Genomic DNA, 12,626 nt, shown 5'->3' on the forward strand with positions numbered 1-12,626 from the left:
TGTGGGGGGGGGTGTGTGTGTGTGTGTGTGTGTGTTGCTGTAGATAGATATGATAGAAAGGACAAAAGAGGAAAAGTCATGACATCAGCTGTTTGCGAAACATGATTTGCTTTGACAACTGAGCAGGCAAAAGCACAAACAAATCTGGGACCAGGCCTGACTTCCCCAGCTCTCTCTGTCCCCTCACACTGAGCATGCCCACAGCAGGCCTGGCTTCCCCAGCTCTCTCTGTCCCCTCACACTGAGCATGCCCACACCAGGCCTGACTTCCCCAGCTCTCTCTGTCCCCTCACACTGAGCATGCCCACAGCAGGCCTGACTTCCCCAGCTCTCTCTGTCCCCTCACACTGAGCATGCCCACAGCAGGCCTGGCTTCCCCAGCTCTCTCTGTCCCCTCACACTGAGCATGCCCACAGCAGGCCTGGAGGTGAGAGGCTGCACCACATGTTGAAGCTCACTGAGCGCAGGCAAAAAGGTGACTGTCACTAGAAGGTCAGACCAGAGCAGTGGGACCAGGCCAATAGCAGAGTTGGGAGGAAAGGCCCTGTGTAGTGTATCACTTAGAGGCTACAGACACATGTACATGGCCTTGAAGCCTTGTTTTGTATTTACATTGTTCTTCTCTTTTATTGGGTCATTGGATCAGTGTGTACTGTACTGTAGGAGATTGGGCTCCCGAGTGGTGCAGCGGCCTAAGGCACTAACAAATCCATGCTGTTATTTACACATTTGTAGCATGTGATGCTTTCAGAGGCTAACACTTTGTTCCTTGTATTGCTAAAGGTAGACATTATCGCCCCCTAGTGGGTTTTGGTACCAGTACACTGTGTTTATCTACCACAATATCTCATCCTCACCTCTTGTCTCTCCCCCCCAGCCTACCTGAAGAGACGCCACAGTTCGCTGAGTGATAGCCGTTCTGTGGACGGTGGCCTGGCAGGGCCAGACTTCCTTCAGAGCTCCAGCCCCCAGCACCAACGACGACCTCAGCTGTACCAGAAGAAGGTCCGGGTGGTTCTGGGTCCCGAGGAGAAGGAGGCTCTAAAGAGGGCTTACCAGGAGAAACCCTACCCCTCCCCTAAAACCATTGAGGAGCTGGCCTCCCAGCTCAACCTGAAGACCAGCACTGTTATCAACTGGTTCCACAACTACAGGTCAGTTACTGTGTTATGAGCTTTCTTTAAGCACGTTTAGCACATCTTTAAGCACTTGACAAGGTATGAACCCATTGGAGTTGGGGGGGGGGGGACTGTGATTATCTACCCATGAAACCCATTGTGATGTACGATGCTATTGCCTTTATCGTTGTAAAAAATCTAAAAATACACATTTTCGAACACAACAGTTGGGCTGTAACGCGAAATCAAATGCAACTGGACGAAAGATAATGCTGTTAAAACAGAAGGTCTGGGTGTCTGGGTGTCTGGGTGTGGGTGTCTAGGTGTGTGGGTGTCTGGGTGTGGGTGTCTGTGTGTGGGTGTCTGGGTGTGGGTGTCTAGGTGTGGGTGTCTAGGGGTGTGGGAGTCTAGGTGTGTGGGTGTCTAGGTGTGTGGGTGTCTAGGTGTCTAGGTGTGTGGGTGTCTAGGTGTGTGGGTGTCTAGGTGTGTGTGGGTGTCTAGGTGTGTGGGTGTCTAGGTGTGTGGGTGTCTAGGTGTGTGGGTGTCTAGGTGTGTGGGTGTCTAGGTGTGTGGGTGTCTAGGGGTGTGGGTGTCTAGGGGTGGGGTGTCTAGGGGTGTGGGTGTCTAGGGGTGTGGGTGTCTAGGTGTGGGTGTCTAGGTGTGGGTGTCTAGGTGTGGGTGTCTAGGTGTGTGGGTGTCTAGGTGTGTGGGTGTCTAGGTGTGTGGGTGTCTAGGTGTGTGGGTGTCTGGGTGGGTGTCTGGGTGTGGGTGTCTGGGTGTGGGTGTCTGGGTGTCTGGGGTGTGGGTGTCTAGGGGTGTGGGAGTCTAGGTGTGTGGGTGTCTAGGTGTGTGGGTGTCTAGGTGTGTGGGTGTCTAGGTGTGTGGGTGTCTAGGTGTGTGGGTGTCTGGGTGTGTGGGTGTCTAGGTGTGGGTGTCTGGGTGTCTGGGTGTGGGTGTCTGGGTGTCTGGGTGTGGGTGTCTAGGGGTGTGGGAGTCTAGGTGTGTGGGAGTCTAGGTGTGTGGGTGTCTAGGTGTGTGGGTGTCTTGGTGTGTGGGTGTCTAGGTGTGTGGGTGTCTAGGTGTGTGGGTGTCTGGGTGTGTGGGTGTCTAGGTGTGTGGGTGTCTGGGTGTGTGGGTGTGTGGGTGTCTGGGTGTGGGTGTCTGGGTGTGGGTGTCTGGGTGTGGGTGTCTGGGTGTGGGTGTCTAGGGGTGTGGGAGTCTAGGTGTGTGGGTGTCTAGGTGTGTGGGTGTCTAGGTGTGTGGGTGTCTGGGTGTGTGGGTGTCTAGGTGTCTGGGTGTCTAGGTGTCTAGGTGTGTGGGTGTCTGGGTGTGGGTGTCTGGGTGTGGGGGTGTGGGTGTCTAGGTGTGTGGGTGTCTAGGTGTGTGGGTGTCTAGGGGTGTGGGTGTCTAGGTGTGGGTGTCTAGGGGTGTGGGTGTGTGGGTGTCTGGGTGTGTGGGTGTCTGAGTGTGTGGGTGTGTGGGTGTCTGGGTGTGTGGGTGTCTAGGTGTGTGGGTGTCTAGGGGTGTGGGTGTCTAGGGGTGTGGGTGTCTGGGTGTGTGGGTGTCTGGGTGTCTGGGTGTGGGTGTCTAGGGGTGTGGGTGTCTAGGTGTGGGTGTCTAGGTGTGTGGGTGTCTAGGTGTGTGGGTGTCTAGGTGTGTGGGTGTCTAGGTGTGTGGGTGTCTGGGTGTGTGGGTGTCTAGGTGTCTAGGTGTGGGTATGTGGGTGTCTGGGTGTGGGTGTCTGGGTGTGGGTGTCTGGGTGTGGGTGTCTAGGTGTGTGGGTGTCTAGGTGTGTGGGTGTCTAGGTGTGTGGGTGTCTGGGTGTGTGGGTGTCTAGGTGTGGGTGTGTGGGTGTCTGGGTGTGGGTGTCTGGGTGTGGGTGTCTGGGTGTGGGTTTCTAGGGGTGTGGGAGTCTAGGTGTGTGGGTGTCTAGGTGTGTGGGTGTCTAGGTGTCTGGGTGTCTAGGTGTCTGGGTGTCTAGGTGTCTGGGTGTCTAGGTGTCTAGGTGTGTGGGTGTCTGGGTGTGGGTGTCTGGGTGTGTGGGTGTCTAGGTGTGTGGGTGTCTAGGGGTGTGGGTGTCTAGGGGTGTGGGTGTCTAGGGGTGTGGGTGTCTAGGGGTGTGGGTGTCTAGGGGTGTGGGTGTCTGGGTGTGGGTGTCTAGGGGTGTGGGAGTCTAGGTGTGTGGGTGTCTAGGTGTGTGGGTGTCTAGGTGTCTGGGTGTCTAGGTGTCTAGGTGTCTAGGTGTCTGGGTGTCTAGGTGTCTAGGTGTGTGGGTGTCTGGGTGTGGGTGTCTGGGTGTGTGGGTGTCTAGGGGTGTGGGTGTCTAGGGGTGTGGGTGTCTAGGGGTGTGGGTGTCTGGGTGTGGGTGTCTAGGTGTGTGGGTGTCTGGGTGTGTGGGTGTCTGGGTGTGTGGGTGTCTGGGTGTGTGGGTGTCTAGGTGTGTGGGTGTCTAGGGGTGTGGGTGTCTGGGGGTGTGGGTGTGTGGGTGTCTCGGTGTGGGTGTGGGTGTCTCGGTGTGGGTGTCTAGGGGTGTGGGTGTCTAGGTGTGTGGGTGTCTAGGTGTGTGGGTGTCTGGGTGTCTAGGTGTGGGTGTCTAGGGGTGGGGGTGTGTGGGTGTGTGGGTGTCTAGGGGTGTGGGAGTCTAGGGGTAGGGGTGTCTAGGTGTATGGGTGTCTAGGGGTGTGTGGGTGTCTGGGTGTGGGAGTCTAGGTGTGTGGGTGTCTAGGTGTGTGGGTGTCTAGGTGTGTGGGTGTCTAGGTGTGTGGGTGTCTAGGTGTGTGGGTGTCTAGGTGTGTGGGTGTCTAGGGGTGTGGGTGTCTAGGGGTGTGGGTGTCTAGGGGTGTGGGTGTTTGGGTGTGGGTGTCTGGGTGTGGGTGTCTAGGTGTGTGGGTGTCTGGGTGTGGGTGTCTACCTCATCCCCATATTGTTTTTATTTACTTTGCTGATCTTTTGCACACCTGTATCACTACTTACACAACACCATCTGCTCATCATCATCTGCACATTTATCACTCCAGTGTTAATCTGCTAAATTGTAATTACTTCGCTACTATGGCCTATTTATTGCCTTACCTCCTCACGCCATTTGCACACACTGTATATAGACTTTTTGCTTTTTGCTTTTGTGTTATTAACTGTATGTTTGTTTATTCCATGTAACTCTGTGTTGTTGTTTGTGTCGCATTGCTTTGCTTTATCTTGGCCAGGTCGCAGTTTTAAATGAGAACTTGTTCTCAACTAGCCTACCTGGTTAAATAAAGGACTTGTTCTCAACTAGCCTACCTGGTTAAATAAAGGACTTGTTCTCAACTAGCCTACCTGGTTAAATAAAGGACTTGTTCTCAACTAGCCTACCTGGTTAAATAAAGGACTTGTTCTCAACTAGCCTACCTGGTTAAATAAAGGACTTGTTCTCAACTAGCCTACCTGGTTAAATAAAGGACTTGTTCTCAACTAGCCTACCTGGTTAAATAAAGGACTTGTTCTCAACTAGCCTACCTGGTTAAATAAAGGACTTGTTCTCAACTAGCCTACCTGGTTAAATAAAGGACTTGTTCTCAACTAGCCTACCTGGTTAAATAAAGGACTTGTTCTCAACTAGCCTACCTGGTTAAATAAAGGACTTGTTCTCAACTAGTCTACCTGGTTAAATAAAGGACTTGTTCTCAACTAGCCTACCTGGTTAAATAAAGGACTTGTTCTCAACTAGCCTACCTGGTTAAATAAAGGACTTGTTCTCAACTAGCCTACCTGGTTAAATAAAGGACTTGTTCTCAACTAGCCTACCTCGTTAAATAAAGGACTTGTTCTCAACTAGCCTACCTGGTTAAATAAAGGACTTGTTCTCAACTAGCCTACCTGGTTAAATAAAGGACTTGTTCTCAACTAGCCTACCTGGTTAAATAAAGGACTTTTTCTCAACTAGCCTACCTGGTTAAATAAAGGACTTGTTCTCAACTGGCCTACCTGGTTAAATAAAGGACTTGTTCTCAACTGGCCTACCTGGTTAAATAAAGGACTTGTTCTCAACTGGCCTACCTGGTTAAATAAAGGACTTGTTCTCAACTGGCCTACCTGGTTAAATAAAGGACTTGTTCTCAACTGGCCTACCTGGTTAAATAAAGGACTTGTTCTCAACTGGCCTACCTGGTTAAATAAAGGACTTGTTCTCAACTGGCCTACCTGGTTAAATAAAGGACTTGTTCTCAACTGGCCTACCTGGTTAAATAAAGGACTTGTTCTCAACTGGCCTACCTGGTTAAATAAAGGACTTGTTCTCAACTGGCCTACCTGGTTAAATAAAGGACTTGTTCTCAACTGGCCTACCTGGTTAAATAAAGGACTTGTTCTCAACTGGCCTACCTGGTTAAATAAAGGACTTGTTCTCAACTGGCCTACCTGGTTAAATAAAGGACTTGTTCTCAACTGGCCTACCTGGTTAAATAAAGGACTTGTTCTCAACTAGCCTACCTGGTTAAATAAAGGACTTGTTCTCAACTAGCCTACCTGGTTAAATAAAGGACTTGTTCTCAACTAGCCTACCTGGTTAAATAAAGGACTTGTTCTCAACTAGCCTACCTGGTTAAATAAAGGTGAAATAAAAAAAATTAAAGTGATCCATTCACCCACTGCTTCCTGGTTCCATTCATCCCTTACTGCACTGTTTTCATTAATCCCCTGCTTCCTGGTTTAATGTATCCCTTGCTTCCTGTTTTCATTAATCCCCTGCTTCCTGGTTTAATTTATCCCCTGGTTTCATTTATTCCTTTCTTCCTGGTTTAATGTATCCCTTGCTTCCTGGTTTAATGTATCCCTTGCTTCCTGTTTTCATTAATACCTTGCTTCCTGGTTTAATTTATCCCCTGGTTTCATTCATCCGCTGCTTCCTGTTTTCATTTATCCCTTGCTTCCTGGTTTCATTCATCCGCTGATTCCTGGTTTCCCCATCGTTTCTCCCTCCCTTGTGTGGGACTTGATGTTGCATGTATGAAGTAAACACATAGTAGTTCTACTTCCATAACAACTAGTACGAGGCTAAACTTCTCTGCTATCTTCCACTCTATCAGGGTAATATAGACATCAGGGTAGAAAAGACATCAGGGTAGAATAGACATCAGGGTAAGATAGACATCAGGGTGGGATAGACATCAGGGTAGGATAGGCATCAGGGTAATATAGACATAAGTGTAATATAGACATCAGGGTAATATAGACATCAGGGTAATATAGACATCAGGGTAGGATACACATCAGGGTAGGATACACATCAGGGTGGAATAGACATCAGGGTGGAATAGACATCAGGGTGGAATAGACATCAGGGTGGAATAGACATCAGGGTGGAATAGACATCAGGGTGGGATAGACATCAGGGTAGGATAGACATCAGGGTAGGATAGACATCATGGTAGGATAGACATCAGGGTAGGATAACATCAGGGTAATATAGACATCAGGGTAATATAGACATCAGGGTAATATAGACATCAGGATGGGATAGACATCAGGGTAGGATAGGCATCGGGGTAGGATAGGCATCGGGGTAGGATAGGCATCAGGGTAGGATAGGCATCAGGGTAGGATAGCCACCAGGGTAATATAGACATCAGCGTGGGATAGACATCAGGATAGGATAGACATCAGGGTAGGATAGACATCAGGGTGGGTGTCTAGGTGTGGGTGTCTAGGTGTGTGGGTGTCTAGGTGTGTGGGTGTCTAGGTGTGGGTGTCTAGGTGTGGGTGTCTGGGTGTCTTGGTGTCTAGGTGTGTGGATGTCTAGGTGTCTGGGTGTGTGGGTGTCTAGGTGTGGGTGTCTAGGTGTGTGGGTGTCTAGGTGTGTGGGTGTCTAGGTGTGTGGGTGTCTGGGTGTCTAGGTGTGGGTGTCTAGGTGTGTGGGTGTCTAGGTGTCTGGGTGTCTAGGTGTGGGTGTGTGGGTGTCTAGGTGTCTAGGTGTGTGGGTGTCTGGGTGTCTAGGTGTGGGTGTGTGGGTGTCTAGGTGTGGGTGTGTGGGTGTCTAGGTGTGTTCTGTCTGGGTGTGATTAAACTGGTCATTCAATGTCATTCAATGTTTCTATAGGCTATTGATATGTTTTGTTCTGTCTCGTTATTAGTCCTCTGGCTACTGTACGTTTTTTTAGGCTGTTACAATAACTTTGAGATGGACCACTGTTACATTCAATGTTTGATTAGGAGAAAGCCATGAATAAAACAATGAAACTTAGCCTTCGGTCATATTCATAATCTATAGAATGGAGAGAGAGAAGGGAATATAGGCTACTTTAAAAAAAAATAAACAGTTAGACACAATATAGTAAAGGAGTGTCTGTTTATAAAAAATAAAATGCAATATACGGCTATAGTCTGAGGGCCCGGGCTGTAGTCTGAGGGCCCGGGCTGTAGTCTAAGGGCCCGGGCTGTAGTCTGAGGGCCTGGGCTGTAGTCGGAGGTAAAGAAACAATATTTTCTTTCTGGAAATTTTGCGCTGCTTTGGTTGAATTCTCCGCTCTGTCAAACCTACATTCATTTCTTGCTTTCTGTATATAACATATAGATTGAAATAGTCTATAGCCAATAGGAATAGGATAATTACTGCTGTGAACAGGGTTTTGTACCGCACGTCGCCAGTCAAGTTCAAATAAACGAAACCATAGTCTGTCACATCATGATGTCTTCACCATCGACGATGGCCGTCAATCATCGTCGTTTGACCATACTATAGTAATATCGCCCAACCTAGTCTTTAACCCCCTGCTCTCCGTCCCTCCCCAGGTCTCGTATCCGCAGGGAGCTCTTCATAGACCTAGTCTTTAACCCCCTGCTCGCCGTCCCTCCCCAGGTCTCGTATCCGCAGGGAGCTCTTCATAGACCTAGTCTTTAACCCCCTGCTCTCCGTCCCTCCCCAGGTCTCGTATCCGCAGGGAGCTCTTCATAGACCTAGTCTTTAACCCCCTGCTCTCCGTCCCTCCCCAGGTCTCGTATCCGCAGGGAGCTCTTCATAGACCTAGTCTTTAACCCCCTGCTCTCCGTCCCTCCCCAGGTCTCGTATCCGCAGGGAGCTCTTCATAGACCTAGTCTTTAACCCCCTGCTCGCCGTCCCTCCCCAGGTCTCGTATCCGCAGGGAGCTCTTCATAGACCTAGTCTTTAACCCCCTGCTCGCCGTCCCTCCCCAGGTCTCGTATCCGCAGGGAGCTCTTCATAGACCTAGTCTTTAACCCCCTGCTCTCCGTCCCTCCCCAGGTCTCGTATCCGCAGGGAGCTCTTCATAGACCTAGTCTTTAACCCCCTGCTCTCCGTCCCTCCCCAGGTCTCGTATCCGCAGGGAGCTCTTCATAGACCTAGTCTTTAACCCCCTGCTCTCCGTCCCTCCCCAGGTCTCGTATCCGCAGGGAGCTCTTCATAGACCTAGTCTTTAACCCCCTGCTCTCCGTCCCTCCCCAGGTCTCGTATCCGCAGGGAGCTCTTCATAGAAGAGATTCAGGCTGCAGGGTCAGCGGCAGCAGCTAAAGCAGGGGAGGGGGACAGCTGTGACGGGACTGAGTCAGAAGGTACAGTGGAGGGGCACCACGGGAGGCACAGAGGAGCCCCTGAGGACCAGGACATGGAGGCCGGGGTTGAAGCCGGGGTGACAGGTGGATCCCCTGCCCAGAGAAACTGCACTACCTCAGGCTCGGTCGGGCCGGTCTCCAGCAGCAGCAGCAGCCTCTTCGGTCCCCCTGAGGCAGGTCTCTCTCTTTCAACCCCCTCCAGTCAACCCTCAACCCCGGCTAGGAACCCCAGGGACAATACCCTGCGCAGGAAGAAAGCTGCCAACCTTGACAATATCATCCACAGACTGGAGAAGGCTGCCGGCAAGGAAGACCCGTCTGAGTGGGAGTTCTGAAGCTCCGCCCACGTCCCTTTCTCATGACCTCACAACCTCTGCCCTTTGACTGTCCCCCTGGTCTTCTCCTATTGGACAGAAGAGGGCACAGCCAAAGCCAAGCTCATTGGCCATTTTTTATACACAGTCTCTTTCCTGAGAGAAAGGAGAGAAGTGGTTGCCAAACCAAGATATATAAGAAGATATAATGAACACTTAGAAGACAAAAATGAGGGAATCTTAGGCTTTCTGAATACTGAGTCTCTTCTTTTTTTTTACTGAGAATCACTTAGTCGTCCTGCTGGCCACAGGGCTTACTGTACCTCCAAACACCACCAGTTACTGGCAAGTACTGTACCTCCAAACACCACCAGTTACTGGCAAGTACTGTACCCCCAAACACCACCAGTTACTGGCAAGTACTGTACCCCCAAACACCACCAGTTACTGGCAGGTACTGTACCTCCAAACACCACCAATTACTGGCAGGTACCCCCAAACACCACCAGATACTGGCAGGTACTGTACCTCCAAACACCACCAGATACTGGCAGGTACTGTACCTCCAAACACCACCAGATACTGGCAGGTACTGTACCTCCAAACACCACCAATTACTGGCAGGTACCCCCAAACACCACCAGTTACTGGCAGGTACCTCCAAACACCACCAATTACTGGCAGGTACCCCCAAACACCACCAGTTACTGGCAGGTACCACCAGTTACTGGCAGGTACCTCCAAACACCACCAGTTACTGGCAGAATGCACCACAGACAGACAGAGCTGACCTGGGGTTTCTCCTAGAGCTGGACCAGGGGCTTTTTAAAGGATGGACACTCATAGGAGGAGAATGTTTAATGTGTTAGTTTAGAAGATAAACCTCAGTGTCCTGTCCCCACAGGGTGTCCAGCCTCCTCTTTTCCCACACTGTCCTGTGACTGTTACAAACCTTTTGCCTTTTTCTCTCCACTGGTGGTGTGTTCTTGTAAGAGCAGCGCGACTTTTTAACCTTGTTACATCGTGTGTGTGTGTGTGTGTGTGTGTGTGTGTGTGTGTGTGTGTGTGTGTGGAGCAAGATGATTCAGCTGAAGAGAAGAATCAAACCTACATTTTTTTTATTTTTTTTTTAAAGGCCAAGTTTCCATAATTACTGAGGGAAGAATGACCTTTGACCCCTGTGTGGTCCTGCTAGCAGCCATGTGATGGTGCCTGGCCGGCCGGATCTCTGGTGTACCACTCAACTGAAGAGGAACCACCTTGATTTCTTCTCCTAGTGTCCTCCAACGATTATTATTATTTTATATATATATTGCGATGTGGTTGCCGTTAAGAGATTTGCGAGTTAGAGAAGAGTTACTGTTTTTCCTTCCAAATGAAATATGGTTAACTCACGGTTAAAACATAGTTTATGAGGAAATGACATAGTAGCTAACGTAGTGATATGTTGTCATTGTTCTGAGTTAGTAAGAGTAGACATCACAGTTTAACCAGCCTACTCTGACCTATTGTGTCTCTGTCAATGTTTTCCTTCACAAAACATATTTCCAGGTGAAATCAGGAGAACTGAACAAAACAACACGTTTTATGTCCCAGTGTTGGTATTCATCTGCACACAGAGAGACGGGAACAGTTTGGGACTTCCATACAGTGGCTTTTACTAAAGCCCTGCTCCAGACTGGACCTTACTCCGTACCGGACCCTACTCCATACTGGACTCTACTCCATACCGGACCCTACTCCATACCAGACCTTACTCCGTACCGGACCCTACTCCATACCGGACCCTACTCCGTACCGGACCCTACTCCGTACCGGACCCTACTCCATACCGGACCCTACTCCGTACCGCACCCTACTCCGTACCGCACCCTACTCCATACCGGACCCTACTCCATACCGGACCCTACTCCATACCGGACCCTACTCCATACCGGACCCTACTCCGTACCGGACCCTACTCCATACCGGACCCTACTCCAGACCCTACTCCATACCGGACCCTACTCCAGACCCTACTCCATACCGGACCCTACTCCATACCAGACTCTACTCCATACCAGACTCTACTCCATACCGGACCCTACTCCGTACCAGACCCTACTCCGTACCGGACCCTACTCCGTACCGGACCCTACTCCGTACCGGACCCTACTCCGTACCGGACCCTACTCCGTACCGGACCCTACTCCGTACCGGACCCTACTCCATACCAGACCCTACTCCATACCAGACCCTACTCCGTACCGGACCCTACTCCATACCGGACCCTACTCCATACCGGACCCTACTCCATACCGGACTCTGCTCCATACTGGACCCTACTCCGTACCGGACCCTACTCCATACTGGACTCTGCTCCAGGGCTACAAGTCCCCTGTCCTTCATTCCACACGTTGTCTCTCACTAGACTATGGGTCACATGAAGGGCAGCTGTGTGTGTACATACTGTAGCTAGTATTGTACACTCCTATTGGTTTAGGTTTTTATGAAAACTCCCTCTCTCCTTCCCTCCCTCTCTCCCTCCCTCTCTCCTTCCTTCCCTCCCTCCCTCTCCTTCCCCCCCTCTCTCCCATCCCCTCCTTCTCTCTCTCTCTCTCTTCTCCCTCCCCCTCTCTCCCTCCCTTACCCCTCCTAAACAACCCCTCTCTGTCCCTGTCAGCCCACTGCCTCCCCATGCTGTGTATGTAAGTGTGTTTTATTGTTCTGATTGGGGTCGTTTCTCGTACTTAAGAGTGCACAACCGCCAGCCACCCTCCTCTTATAAGCTGTTGTTTTATGGGTAATAATAATTAGGCTCATCATGAAGTAGTGTGATATTATCATTTTACTGTAGATTCTTTGTATGGTCATATCGTACGCATAGTTTGGGTTTTATTCAGCTTATTTATAGGTGCTGTGTTTTTCATTTGTCTTATTATTTGATGTTTTTATTGCGTAAGGGATTACCCGAGGGCAAGTACCTTTTTTATTTTATTTTTACTAATAGACTGCCGGCAGTATTGGGTAATATTTACACGATGTAGTTAGTTCTCATATGTTTGTATATTGATGAATTCTGAAGTGTCATTTATATTTGTTTTTAAAAGAAATGTAATCTACAGTACATGTTCAGAGGCATTAACTGTTTCCCTGACAACGCTCATGCTCTTTATCGTTGAATCAAATGATACATCTAGAAGACAAGATCGGAGTATCTATTAGATCACAGAATATCTACTAGATCAGAGTATCTACTAGATCTACCTCCCAGATCACAGAATATCTACTAGATCACAGAATATCTCCTAGATCACAGAATATCTACTAGATCTATCTCCCAGATCACATAATATCTCCCAGATCACAGAATATCTCCCAGATCACAGAATATCTCCCAGATCACAGAATATCTCCCAGATCACAGAATATCTACTAGATCACAGAATATCTACTAGATCACAGAATATCTCTCAGATCACATATCTACTAGATCACATAATATCTCCCAGATCACAGAGTATCTACTAGATCACAGAGTATCTACTAGATCACAGAGTATCTACTAGATCACAGAGTATCTACTAGATCACAGAGTATCTACTAGATCACAGAGTATCTACTAGATCACAGAGTATCTACTAGATCACAGAGTATCTACTAGGTCACA

General features: G+C 49.5%; 1 protein-coding gene across 1 annotated transcript in view; it reads left to right on the forward strand.

The window, feature by feature from the left end:
- The window catches only part of LOC115206667 (homeobox protein cut-like 1), a gene marked incomplete in the record, with an annotated part of 109,749 nt that extends 99,804 nt beyond the window's left edge, over window positions 1-9,945 (forward strand). Inside the window, 1 exon segment of the mRNA XM_029773853.1 lies at window positions 8,819-9,945. Within this exon segment, the coding sequence (XP_029629713.1) occupies window positions 8,819-8,998 (180 nt within the window).
- Window positions 9,946-12,626: the final 2,681 nt, after the last annotated feature.

This window comes from Salmo trutta, chromosome 13, assembly GCF_901001165.1.
Source record: "Salmo trutta chromosome 13, fSalTru1.1, whole genome shotgun sequence".
NCBI classification, from domain to species: Eukaryota; Metazoa; Chordata; class Actinopteri; order Salmoniformes; family Salmonidae; genus Salmo; species Salmo trutta.